General features: G+C 39.9%; 1 protein-coding gene across 1 annotated transcript in view; it reads left to right on the plus strand.

Annotated features, from left to right (window-relative positions):
- LOC126106606 (cytochrome P450 4C1-like) overlaps positions 1-13,261 on the plus strand; it is a 55,265-nt gene that overhangs the window by 24,023 nt on the left and 17,981 nt on the right. Inside the window, exon 4 of the mRNA XM_049912948.1 lies at positions 11,689-11,890. Within this exon, the coding sequence (XP_049768905.1) occupies positions 11,689-11,890 (202 nt within the window). The remainder of the gene's footprint in view (positions 1-11,688; positions 11,891-13,261) is intronic.

Consider the following 13,261-nt stretch of genomic DNA (forward strand, 5'->3'; position numbering starts at 1 on the left):
TACCTAGAAAGGGGACTGTATGGAAAATGTTTAATTTTTGTTATGTGATTTTTTGCCATTAGTGAGCATTTTATGGTGTCTAGTATGGAGCTGTTACAATCATTGCTGTAGCTGTTGGTTTTATTATTTCAATCTCTTGGTCACATTTATCTTCAGAAAGTGGTAGTTGTATAGCTCTATTGCTCATGTACTGGAATGCTGCCATTTTGTGGACTATCAGGTGACAAGAGGAGCTGTAGATTGTAGTACGTGTTGTGGTATTCTTCTGATAGATTTCAAACTGATGTATATTATTCTTTATTCTAATGGTAACGTGTAAAAAATGTATACTGTCATCTACTTGGTGCTCATCTGGGAATTTTATGTTTTCATGGGAATTCTTGAATAACTGGTTCAATTCATTGATGTCATCTTTTGTGCCATTGATTAAAATGACGCTATCATCTACATATATGTAGTAGTAGATGATGTTTTTGAGGAAGTGGTGATTTGAATACAGGATTTTGTCTTCTAAATTACTTATAAATATTTCAGCTAACAATCCAGGAAGGCTTGAGCTCATTGCTAGGCCATGTGTTTGTTTCAAGATTTTCTTGTAGAATTTATAACAGTTGTGTGAAAGTGTAAATACCATCAGGTCCATTAGCTCATTAATGTGAGTTGAAGGGATTTTTTTGTGCTTTTGTAGTTTGGCATTAACTACCTGTTGTGTGAGATCTATTGGCACAAAGAAATAAAGATTTTGTATGTCAAGTGAGGCAAGTGTGGCTCCAAGAGGAACATCTACGTTTTTGACATGTTGCGTAAATTCAGTTGTGTTTTTAAGTGTTCTCACATTATTAATTGTGTATGCTTCTTCGAGAATTTTGAAGAGCATTTTGTAGAGCTTGAATGTTGGGCTGTTCCTACAGTTCATTATAGGCCTGATGGGGGGGGGGGGGAATCCCATTTTTGTGTATCTTTGGTTCTGATCTAAAGCGAAGTGCTTGTGGGCTCGTTGGTAGATTGTTTCTTGCTTCTTGGTTGGTGAGTAGAAATTTGAATTTGTTTGAAATGTGTTTAATCTCTTTTTGTATTCTGGCTCTTGGATCTTTATGTATTTCTAATATGTTGTTGATTTGGAAGAAGTCTAACGTTTTTCCTGTGTATGTTGCTCTGTTCATTACAACAGTTGTATTACCCTTGTCAGCTTTTACAGGTATTGCAAAATTCATGTTTAATTTAGTTTTAATGGTATGTGTAAGGGCTCCTTCTCTTTTCTTGAATGCTGGGAATAGTTTTGCAATTTCCTTCTCAGTAATTTCGTTAATTTTGTGGCAGTCTGGTATTCTGTTATTTTCCTTCTTTAAGACGATTGTTGATATGTGTGTGACACTAGTGAGAAGCTTCCCTTGATTCTTACAGTCCAGTGGAGCTCGATTATTGTGTTTTAAACCTCTGCAGAGTAGTGCCTCTTCTTCTGCAGTGAATGTTATACTGGTATTGTTGACGAAAGATATGTTGAAGGCGTGTTTCCTTCGGCTGTTTTGGTTCGGTTTGGGAGGTAACTGTTGTTTTATAAGTTTGGCTAGTTTTTTTCTTCTGTGTGGCTTTTGTTTTCTGTTTGACGAAACTGGTGTACTTTCTGACTTGTTCGGTTATGGAATCATATTCTGGTGTATGAAACAACTTTCAAAACAGTAATTCTGCACCATAAAGCTGTGTGTTGAACATTTTCTTTTTTTTAAATATACTTATTCCAGTTCATTATAAAGCCATAGTTTTCGCGCGTTTTCAATGTTTGCTTAGCAGTTATTGTGTTTGTTTTGACGTCAGACTTGACATAATTTGGAATGACGTGTTTTTTAAGAAATATTCTATTGAATTGAATATGCTGTGTTGTCATTCCGAGCTTTTCTGGGTTGTTTTTGTAGTCGAAAGTAGCCTTGATTGCCTGACTGGGCAGATTAACTCTTAATGCGAACATTTTAGGTTAGGCTTTATCGTGACTGTTACTGACATTAAATGAAACAACGAGTTTCCTGTTCATCTACATCTACATCATACACCGCAAGCCACCTAATGGCATGTGGCGGAGGGTACTGTCGGTACCACTATCTGATCCTTCCCTGTTCCACTCGCGAATAGTGCGTGGGAAAAATAATTGTCGGTAAGCCTCTGTATTAGCTCTAATTCCTCGAATCTTCTCCTTGTGGTGAACACGCGAGATGTATGTGGGGGGAAGTAATATTTTGTCTGACTCCTCCTGAAAAGTGCTGTCTCAAAATATCAGTAGTCAATCTCTCCGTGATACTCAACGTCTCTCTTGTAACGACTACCAGTGGAGTTTGTTTAGCATCTCCGTAACGCTTTCTCACCAGCTAAACGATCCAGTGACGAAACGCGCCGCTTTTCGCTAGATCTTCTCTATCTCCTCTATCAGTTCTACGTGATAGGGATTTCAGACATATGAACAATACTCAAGAAGCGGGCAAACAAGCGCCTTATATCCCACTTCTTTCGTGGATGAGCTACATTTCCTTACGATTCTTCAGATGAATCTGAGTCTTGTGTCAGCTTTTCCCACTATCTGTTTTAATGGTCATTCCACTTAAGCTCGCTCTGGATAGTTACGGCTAGATATTTTACGGCAGACGCTGGCTCCAGCTGTTTTCATCAATAGTGTAGCTGTACGGTATTTGATTTCTTTCCCTGTGTACGCGCAAATGTTACAATCATTTATATTCAGGGTTAATTGCCAGAGTGTGCACCATTCATTAATTCTCTGCAGGTCCTTCTGCAAATTTTTACTGTCTTCTGGCGTTGTTACATTGGTATAGACAACTGCAGAATCAGCGAATAGCCTTAAAGAGCATCCGACGCTTTCCACTAGATCATTTATATGTATTGTGGACAGCAACGATCCTTTCACACTTCCCTGTGGTACTCCGGATTTTGCCTTACATCTGTCGATTAGGTTCCGTTAAGAGCGACGTGTTGAGTTCTGTCTGCAAGAAAGTCTTGAATCCAATCGCAGGTCTGCTCCGATACTCCGTAAGTTCGTATTTTTTTTTATTACACGGCAATGTGGGACGGTGTCAAATGCCTTACTGAAATCAAGGAACACGGCATCAACCTGAGCACCGTTGTCCACTGCGCTGTGGATCTCATGGAGGAACAGAGCGAGCTGAGTTTCGCAGGATCTCTGTTTGCAGAATCCATGTTGATATTTATAGAGGAGCTGTTCATTTTTCAAGTTTGTCATAACTCTTGAGCATAAAACATGTTCTATAATCGTACAACAAATTGACATAAATGATATAGGTGTGTAATTGTGTGGATATGTCTTACGACCTTTCTTAAAAAAGGGAATGACCTGCGCTCTTTTCCATTCGTTAGGTATCTTTCGTTGCTCGATCGATCTACGACAAATTACTGCTAGAAGGGGAGTAAGTTCTTTCGTATAACCTTTATAGAATCTTATAGGTAGCTCATCCGGGCCTGAAGCCTTTCCACTACTAAGCGATTGTAGCTGCTTTTCAATCCCACGATCGGTTATCTCAATATCTGCTATTTCGATGTTCGCACGACGTTGAAAGGAGGCACAGTGTTACGGTCTTGCGCGGTGAAACAACTTCGAAAGACCGAATTCAGCATTTCGGCCTCCTCTCTGTTATCTCCAGTTTCGGTGTCGGTGTGGTCGCTGAGAGAATGAATAGATAATTTTGACCCACTTACTGATTTTACATACGACCAAAATCTCTTAGGGTTTTTATTCAGGTCGATTGACAACGTATTACTTTCCAAATCATTGAACGCTTCTCTCATTGCTCTCCCTACGCTCATTTTCGCTTTGTTCAGCTTTTGTTTGTCAGCTACCTTCTTACTTCTCTTGAGTCTGAGATGAAGCGCTCTTTGTTTACGTAGCGCTTTTCTAACACGGCTATTAAACCATGGTGGATCTTTCCCATCCCTTAAAACCTTACTCGGAATTACTTGTCTAGGACATATTGAACGATGCATTTGATTTTTTTTCATTTGTTCTCCACATCTTCGTCCTCATCACCGAATATTTGATGCTGACTTCTGAGGTATTCTGAAATTTGTATCCTGTCACCCTTGCTGAGCAAATATATCTTGCTACCTTTCTTAATATTCCATGTAGGACACGTTTTCATAGATGCCGTCACAGTCTTATGATCACTGATACCTTCCTCAACGTTAACTGATTCGATTGGTTCCGGTGTGTTTGTTGCCAGGAGGTCTAAGACGTTACCCTCACGAGTCGGTTCTCTAACTATTTACTCAAGCTAATTTTTGGACAAGACATCCAGAACAATACCACACGATTCCCTGTCTCTGGTGCCAGTTATGATAACATAAGACTCCCAAACTATACCTGGCAAGTTGAAGTCACCCCTTATTACAACGGTGTGATCAGGGAAATTGCTAATGATATTCTGCAAGCTCTGTCTGAAGCGCTCTACAACTACAGATCCTGATCCAGATGGTCTATAAAAGCATCCGATCACCATTTTTGACCGTTCTTTGACAGTAGATTTCACCCAGATTAAATCACATAGTGACCTTGAGGACTCTTACTTCCGTGCCAGCCACTCTAGGAAGCCGCCCTACACAATGATATTCACAAGACTACACAAAAACAAAAAACTACATTAGTTTTCTAACCACAAGTCTACACAGTAAAATACACACATACAGTTCACTTCTTTGTAGAAGCATGTGAACAAAAAAAAAGACTAAGTTAATTTACAGTTTGTCACACAAGCACTGCTGCTGCTGTTCTGCTGCACGTCCTCTCGCTTCAGCAGCTGCTGCTACGCTGTTACAAGTCACTGTCTATTTATCGCCACGATGCGTTTCAAAGGTTTAAACCTCCATCATCAGGTAGGTTTGCATTTGTTATTAGGCCATGTGTGTGTGTGTGTGTATGTGTGTGTGTGTGTTTGTGTGTGTTGTGTTACGATTTTTTTGATGAAATTATGCCACTGTCCAGTGGGAGAAACAAAACAATAATTCTGAACATGGTTTTGGGTTTCTTTTGACAAAAAACTAAACGTATATCTAATGGTAAATATAAAATAAGTAAATCGGACTACCTCCAATGGTCACAGATTCCTTTCACTGCCATAACATATCACATGTATACGGTCGTATTTTGTAAACAAATATCATGTCGGGAAACTATTAGATGTGAGGATCGTATAGCAGAAGAGCAACTTTATCACAAACTACAAAGACTATACATTGTAGCAATATTATTATGAAATAAATTTTAAAAGATTTTATAGATCTTTGTTTCGAGGCGTTGAATATATGCCGTGGAATAAATACTTCAGGTTGTACGTAAAACCAATTTTGTCTAGTCAATATAGCTTTAACTTTGTACTCGTTTATACAGGGTGAGTCACCTAACATTACCGCTGGATATATTTCGTAAACCACATCAAATACTGACGAATAGATTCCACAGACCGAACGTGAGGAGAGGGGCTAGTGTAATTGGTTAATACAAACCATAAAAAATGCATGGAAGTATGTTTTTCAACACAAACCTAGGTTTTTTTAAATGGAACCAAGTTAGTTTTTTTAGCACATCTGAACATATAAACAAATACGTAATCAGTGCCGTTTGTTGCATTGTAAAATGTTAATTACATCCGGAGATATTGTAACCTAAAGTTGACGCTTGAGTAACACTCCTCCGCTGTTCGATCGTGTGTATCGGAGAGCACTGAATTAGGTAGGGATCCAAAGGGAACGGTGATGGGCCTTAGGTACAGAAGAGACTGGAACAGCACATTACGTCCACATGCTAACAGCTTTTTATTGGTCATTTCACTGACGCACATATACATTACCGTGAGGTACACGTACACACGTGGTTTCCGCTTTCAATTACGGAGTGGGATAGAGTGTGTCCCGACATGTCAGGCCAATAGATGTTCAATGTGGTGGCCATCATTTGCTGCACACAATTGCAATCTCTGGCGTAATGAATGTCGTACACGCCGCAGTAAATCTAGTGTAATGTCGCCGCAGGCTGCCACAATACGTTGTTTCATATCCTCTGGGGTTGTAGGCACATCACGGTACACATTCTCCTTTAACGTACCCCACAGAAAGAAGTCCAGAGGTGTAAGATCAGGAGAACGGGCTGGCCAATTTATGCGTCCTCCACGTCCTATGAAACGCCCGTCGAACATACTGTCAAGGGTCAGCCTAGTGTTAATTGCGGAATGTGCAGGTGCACCATACGTTGACGCGTTTCCAGTGGGACATTTTCGAGCAACGTTGGCAGATCATTCTGTAGAAACGCGATGTATGTTGCAACTATTTGGGCCCCTGCAATGAAGTGAGGACCAATGAGGTGGTCGCCAATGATTCTGTACCATACATTTACAGTCCACGGTCGCTGTCGCTTTACCTGTCTGAGCCAGCGAGGACTGTCCACGGACCAGTGATGCATGTTCCGTAGATTCACTGCCCCGTGGTTTGTGAAACCCGCTTCATCGGTAAACAGGTAGAACTGCAACGCATTCTCTGTTAATGCCCATTGACAGAATTGCACTCAATGATTAAAGTCATCACCATGTAATTGCTAATGTAGCGACACATGAAACGGGTAAAAGCAGTGACGATGCAGAATGCGCATGACACTACTTTGACTCAGTCCACCGGCTCTCTCAATGTCCCGTGTACTCATGTGTGGGTTCATGGCAACATCAGCTAACACACCAACTGCACCCCCTTCTCCTGTGACGGGCCTGCTACGGACCCGTTTGCGTGCTACGACCATACCTGTAGCATACAGTTGGCGGTAGATGTTTTGCAATGTGCGGCACGTTGGATGCTCTCTGTCCGGGTACATACACCCTGCAGGCTTCAGCTGCATTTCGTCGACACTCGCCATAGATGAGTATCATGTCCGCCTTTTCAGAGTTCGAATACACCATGGTCGCAGTTTCCACAACACTACACTATCACAGACGTCTGGTAACACGGTGTACTACAGTTGGTCTGCGTGCGGAGATGAATGTAGAATAACAATAGCAGCAAGCGCTACATGCGGACACTGCGACAGCTAGACCAAACCACAACAGTGCACTACAGCCACACTCGTAAACACGGTCGTCATCGTAAGCATGTCCCTGCAGATGCTGCTCGCCGACCGTGGCACGTGTTTGTTACAACACGCAACTGAACGTCGGAAGTTTCAAGCGTCAAGTTTAGGTTACAATATCTCCGTGTAATTAACGTTTTACAATGCAACAAACGGCACTGGATATGTTTATGACTTTTTGTTTGAAGAAATTGCCAGTTTAATATGAACTATTACCTAGAAAGGGAATAGCATGTGTTGTGGTAGGCTACTGATAGATTTCAAACTGAAGTCTGTTATTCTTTACTCTAAGACTGTCACCTGAATCCACGTTAAATAACGAAAATGACAATTTTTACAGTAGTATTATCTCTGTTTACAGCAACTGCCTACATTATTAAATGTGCAATTCACACACACACACACACACACACACACACACACCTTAAGTTTAACTATAAATATTTTATTATATTACTATGACATCCCCCAAATGTACAAGCGCTTGACATCATTTACTAATGCATCATCACATCAACAGCTTGAACCCACTATAAGCTTGAAACTATATGTATATTAACTAATGGGACAAACTGTACATCCATTTTCATATTTTAAAGCACTAAACCTTTAGGCTGTTACTAAATGTAACTGATATAATCCTGCTTTGAAAAGTTTGCTCTCATCGAATCACTCCTTACACCTTCTTTGTCCCTCTCACTTTCTCTTTCTCTTCCTCTTCCTCTCGCTCTGCATCCTGCCTCCATTTAGAGTTTAGCTTTGATATTAATTTAAAACACTTTTCTCTGTCTGACACTAATTTAATATCCACTCTGTTTCTCATATTTTCCATTGTCCTATCAATTACTGAATTATTTATTAATTCGTAGAAATCTTTTTCAAAATCATTCTTTGACTGCACCTTCATTTATACATTCTAATCTACATTTTTCTTCAACAAATCACAATGTTTAAATTTTAAATCTCTGCAAATTTTCTTATCTTCATTCTGAGAGAGAAGTATTGTTTAATATTTCTGTAGTGAACTACATAATTGTGTTTATCATTTAGAGTATTCAATGACTTACTAAATTTCTGCTACGATTTTATTTTCATGAGTGGGGTGTCAAACTTTATGCAAATCATGTAATTCTTTTTTATATTTTAGATCTACATCAAACATACATATATATTTCCGCACTGATAAAGGTGACAGATGACCTGAAACTTGCCATGGACAGACAAGAAGCGACTATCATTTGCTTCTTAGATTTCAGCAAAGCATTTGATACTGTCGACTTCGACATCTTACTAGCCAAACTTAGCGGTCAAAATTTCTAACCAAGTGCAGTGCAATGGTTTCGCTCATACATGACGTCTCGTCAGCAATGCGTCCTGTCTGGGAATATAAAATCACAATGGCGGCAGGTAGTGTCAGGCGTTCCCCAAGGCTCAGTACTAGGTCCCATACTCTTCTCTCTGTATGTCAATGATGTGTCATCGGTTCTGACTTATTGCAAATATCACATGTATGCTGATGACCTTCAGTTGTATCTAAGTGCGGAACCAAACAATCTGAAGAAAGCTATTGAAAACTTCGATACTGATCTCGATGCACTATCAAAATGGACACAGGACATAGGACTAAAACTAAACCCATCTAAAACCCAAGTGGTACTTGTTGGTCACTCTAAGCTCATTAGCCCAAAACATCAGGAATCCGTACCATCTCTCATCCTAAATGGAACAAATATTAACTTCTCTCCCTCAGCAAAGAGTTTGGGAGTAATAATAGATGAAAATCTAAATTGGACAGAGCATGTAACTGCAGTGTGCAAAAAAGCATCAGCATCCCTTCATGTCCTACAAAAATATAAGAAACTCTTCCCTTTCGATCTGAAAAAGAAATTAGTACAAACGCTTATATTCCCAATCATTGATTACAGCGATATTATCCTACAAGACCTCTCTCAGGAAAACTCGCGACGTCTGGAACTGGTCATGAACGCCTGTGTCCGATATATCTGTGACATTCGACTTTTTTATCACATTTCACCAGCATATGCAAAATTGTCCTGGCTGCGTGCAGACAAACGCAGAGATTTCCATACACTCTGTCTCATCTACTGCCTCATAAATGTACACTGTCCCTCATATCTCTCCTCGTCCTTAACGCTTATGTCTGAACAACATGACAGAAACACACGTTCCCATCATAATAAAATCCTCTCTGTTCCACTGCATCGCTCAGTCGCCTTCTCCAAGTCCTTTACAGTAGCGGGAACCCGACTCTGGAATAACCTCCCTCGGTATGTTAGAGAACTTAAATACATGTCCAGCTTCAAAAGACAGTTAATGACGTATCTACTTAAGCAACAGTAATGCTTTCCTTTGTACACAAATGCACTTCACCTCATTACTTCCCTCTTTCCCCCTCCTTAAGTCTCCCTCCCCCAAAACTCGCTATACTAGTAAACATCTACTTTACACACCAAGATATTAATGTACATCTGCATAAATCTTCATTACTATTGCCAATTTTTCTCATGTTTATCATTATTATTTAATTTTTTTTACTGTTACTATTATGTCAGCTGTTTTTTCGTGGGACTGTCTTCAGCACCAGGCCTTAGTCTATTTCAACTGCACTCTGTGAACACATCTGCAATGTGAAATAGTTCTGACATTCAATGTGACTTTGTATTAGGAGTATACTGCCTACTATATGTGTAAACTGACTGTTGACTAACCAAACACTGTTAGTGCAGGTAAGCTATAATTTAACGAACAACTAACGAAATTTTATGACCGATATTTTAACTTTCCTATGTTTTCCTATAACGTTTTATATTTTATCCTTAATAGGCCTGAATTGAAAGTTTTTTTCTAGTTTGAAACTAGTTGCCAACAGAACTATATGCAATTGTGTTGCAGTTATGTTATCCAAGTTGGCAGCCCCGTCTTGACTTCGCTTTGTAATTAGGTAGACATGCTCTATCGTTTGCTTTTTTCAAGTAATTTTCGATCTGCTTAACATGTCACATGACCATCTTTTAATCTGAAAATTACGAGTTGCATCCGAGACAGCAGCTTCGAAAATATCCACGATTGTTGTTAACGTAATCTTACAAGACATTCTCGTTTACCATCTCACATTATGTGCTATTAAATGTCTGTTTGTCAACCTGTTTGCGTTTCAGAAGGGTGAGTACACCATCCTCTACTTTGGAAAATACTTTTTTATTCCCAGATGGTTTGACCAAATTGGATGGAGGTACAACATTTCACTAGTTTCGAATATTAGGAGCTATTATCTTCTTATAAAAGTAATACACTGGACAGTCAGCTAACATTCATCTTGTTGTCTTGACATCTTGATTGAATAGGAGCGTTCATGTTACTCATACTCACACATTTTTTCTCTGGAGGCTGGATCTGTATCACATATACTATTGGGCCATCTTCTGCGATCAACAGATCACAAACCACATACTGTTCAAGTGGTATATGGGTGTTATTTCCCACTTGCTGAGGTAATGGTCATATTTAACTAATATACATCATTTCAAAAGTCCTACATTGATGGTAATTTACATATTACATGTTACCGTGGTGACTGCAGTTCTAGCACAACACGTTGCTCAGTGGCCTGGTGGACGAACTCCCAATGGAATTGGCTTGGAGCAAAATACAGTCTCACCTCCTGCAGGAAGGATTTCGATCATACTGTGCTGTTCCTTCTTGATGTAGCACCACATGACAAAAACTTCAGGAAGACAATGCACAAACAGGCGCATTAGGAATTATGAGATAATCTTTGAAAAATGACAGCATAACAACTTTCTTGCCTTGCATGTTTACTACATGATTAGTTCGTAGAATATGGCTGACGGGGGTGAGATATAGGAGAGAGTGTGTCACTGATGTGATACAGGGTTTGAGGGGGATCTCATCGAAACGTGGCGTTTCTCGTTGCGGCGGGATCTTCTCAAGAAATTTCCAGCTCCAACTTTCTTCTCAGAATGCGAAAATATTTTGTTGACGCCGACCTACATACTGAGAAGCGAACATCATAATAAAATAAAGAAAATCAGAATTCGCACTGAAAGATATAGCTGTTCATTTCGAACGTGCGCTGTTCGAGAATGAAATATTAAAGAGTTATCTTGAAGATGGTTTGATGAACCCCCTGCTAGGCACTTAAGTGTGATTTGCGGAATATCCATGTAGATGTAAATATAGCTTGTTTGGCAGTATTTCTTCATTCCAAGCCTCCATTGCTACTAATGAATGTTTGTGGTCAAACACGTACGAATTATTTAGAGAGATCTGCAGGAACAAGTGCATTCCGTTTTTGACTTGTTGCAAAGATGATTAGAAACTTTTATTACAGAATTTGAAGAAATTACATCATAATGAATTTTTAGCGCATCGTGCACACCTTTTAGAGTCGTGTAAGTCACCTCACTGGTGTATTGTCGTGTTCCTGAACTGTTGTGTCACACTCATTATAGTTGTACATAAACAGCTTCTTGTCTGCCATGACTACAAATGAACATGTAGGAACCTTTGCTATCCTGTGGCAGGCTGTATGTGGGCCCAATGTTGGTGATGATGGTGGCACACCCAGATGATGTGCAACACATCCTGCTGACATCAAAGCTGGTAGACCGTGGTGCCATTTGCACAAACGCCATGCGGACCTTCGCTGGTGACGGTTTAGTCACCATTGATGCCAGCCGGTGGAAGGTGCACCGCAAACTCATCAATCCCACATTCCACTCTGAGGTGAGTTAACCAGCCTAGGTAAGGTGCATCCTTTACCAGCAGCCAATGGAAGACATGCTGGATACTCAAAAACTCCTCAGTGATCTCTGCGTGAACTAGCTAGCTTTCGTTGTTCGAGCTAGGCAGCTTTCGTTCTTTGTAAGGACAAAATACGAAAGGAGGAAATGAAAAAGGACCCTCATGTAGCAAAGGGTGCACGCGAAGAAACTTTTATTCACACCCTACAGACATTGTTGTTGTTTAAGATCAGTATCTCAAGATTGTACTTCAGAGGACTGATACCCTTCGACTATACTTTTATTGTCTTGTTCATCATACCATATGTGCAATAGGTAAGCTTGGAATCCAAAATAAACAAGTTAAATTTTTTTCGCCAAAAATATATCCATTCTGGTCGTGATGAAAAATATTAGGTTGGGGCATGAGTTAGTAGCGTTTTTGTTTTGCATTTTGGTATTGCAGTTGCTATGGGCTTATTTATCGATAGTCATTTTTTATTTGTAGTTCACTGTTACTATTTGCGTTAACATATTATCATTTTGTCGTTTGGAGATAGTGAATGGAACTGTGGACGCTTTAAAATGGGGTGCTGAGTAGAGAAATAGGAACCTTTCCGATGTATATTTTGGTTTGATTTCAATAGAGGGGTGACACTTGGGGAGGCAGGCAGAAACATTTTCAGTGTGTATGAGGAAAAAGCCACTGGACAGAGGACGACAAGATAATGATTGTTCGTTTTAAGTGGGATCCATTTAACGTTAGGTCTCTCCATGTTTAGAAAGATCTTAGGGGTTTGATGAAGATCGTTTGTATGTATTAATCAACAACGATCCACGTCAATGTACTCGAGAACTGGCAGAAATCATGAACTTTGATCATGCGAAATTTTCATGCAATGGCGAAGGTTCAAGAATTGGGTGCATTGGTATTGTGTGCTCTTAGACAGTATCACAAAAATCAGTGGTTGACCATTCATGCATTTTTGCTTGCTTGTCATCAATTGACTTGTGGACAACAGTGACCATTTCTCTCATTTATTGGTACTGGTGGCGAGAAATGGTGACCCTGTTCTAAAATAAGGAAAAGAGATGAATTGGTGAGCCCAAACAAAATAGAAATTCCCCATACAAAGACCAGCATGCATCCAATACAGACAATATTACGCATCTGGTGGCATAGCAAATGTGCGTTGTACCACGAATTGCTTCCCCGAGGTGTAACCATCACTGCTGACATTTACTGTCAATAACTGAGGCGTCGTGAGGACGTAATCCAAAAACGACCAGGAAGACTGCGTGAAGTGATGCTACTCCATGATAACGTGTGCCAGCATCCTTCCAGGCTAACAAAAAACACTGTACAGGAGTTGGG

The sequence above is a fragment of the Schistocerca cancellata genome, chromosome 10 (assembly GCF_023864275.1).
Source record: "Schistocerca cancellata isolate TAMUIC-IGC-003103 chromosome 10, iqSchCanc2.1, whole genome shotgun sequence".
Classification (NCBI taxonomy): Eukaryota; Metazoa; Arthropoda; class Insecta; order Orthoptera; family Acrididae; genus Schistocerca; species Schistocerca cancellata.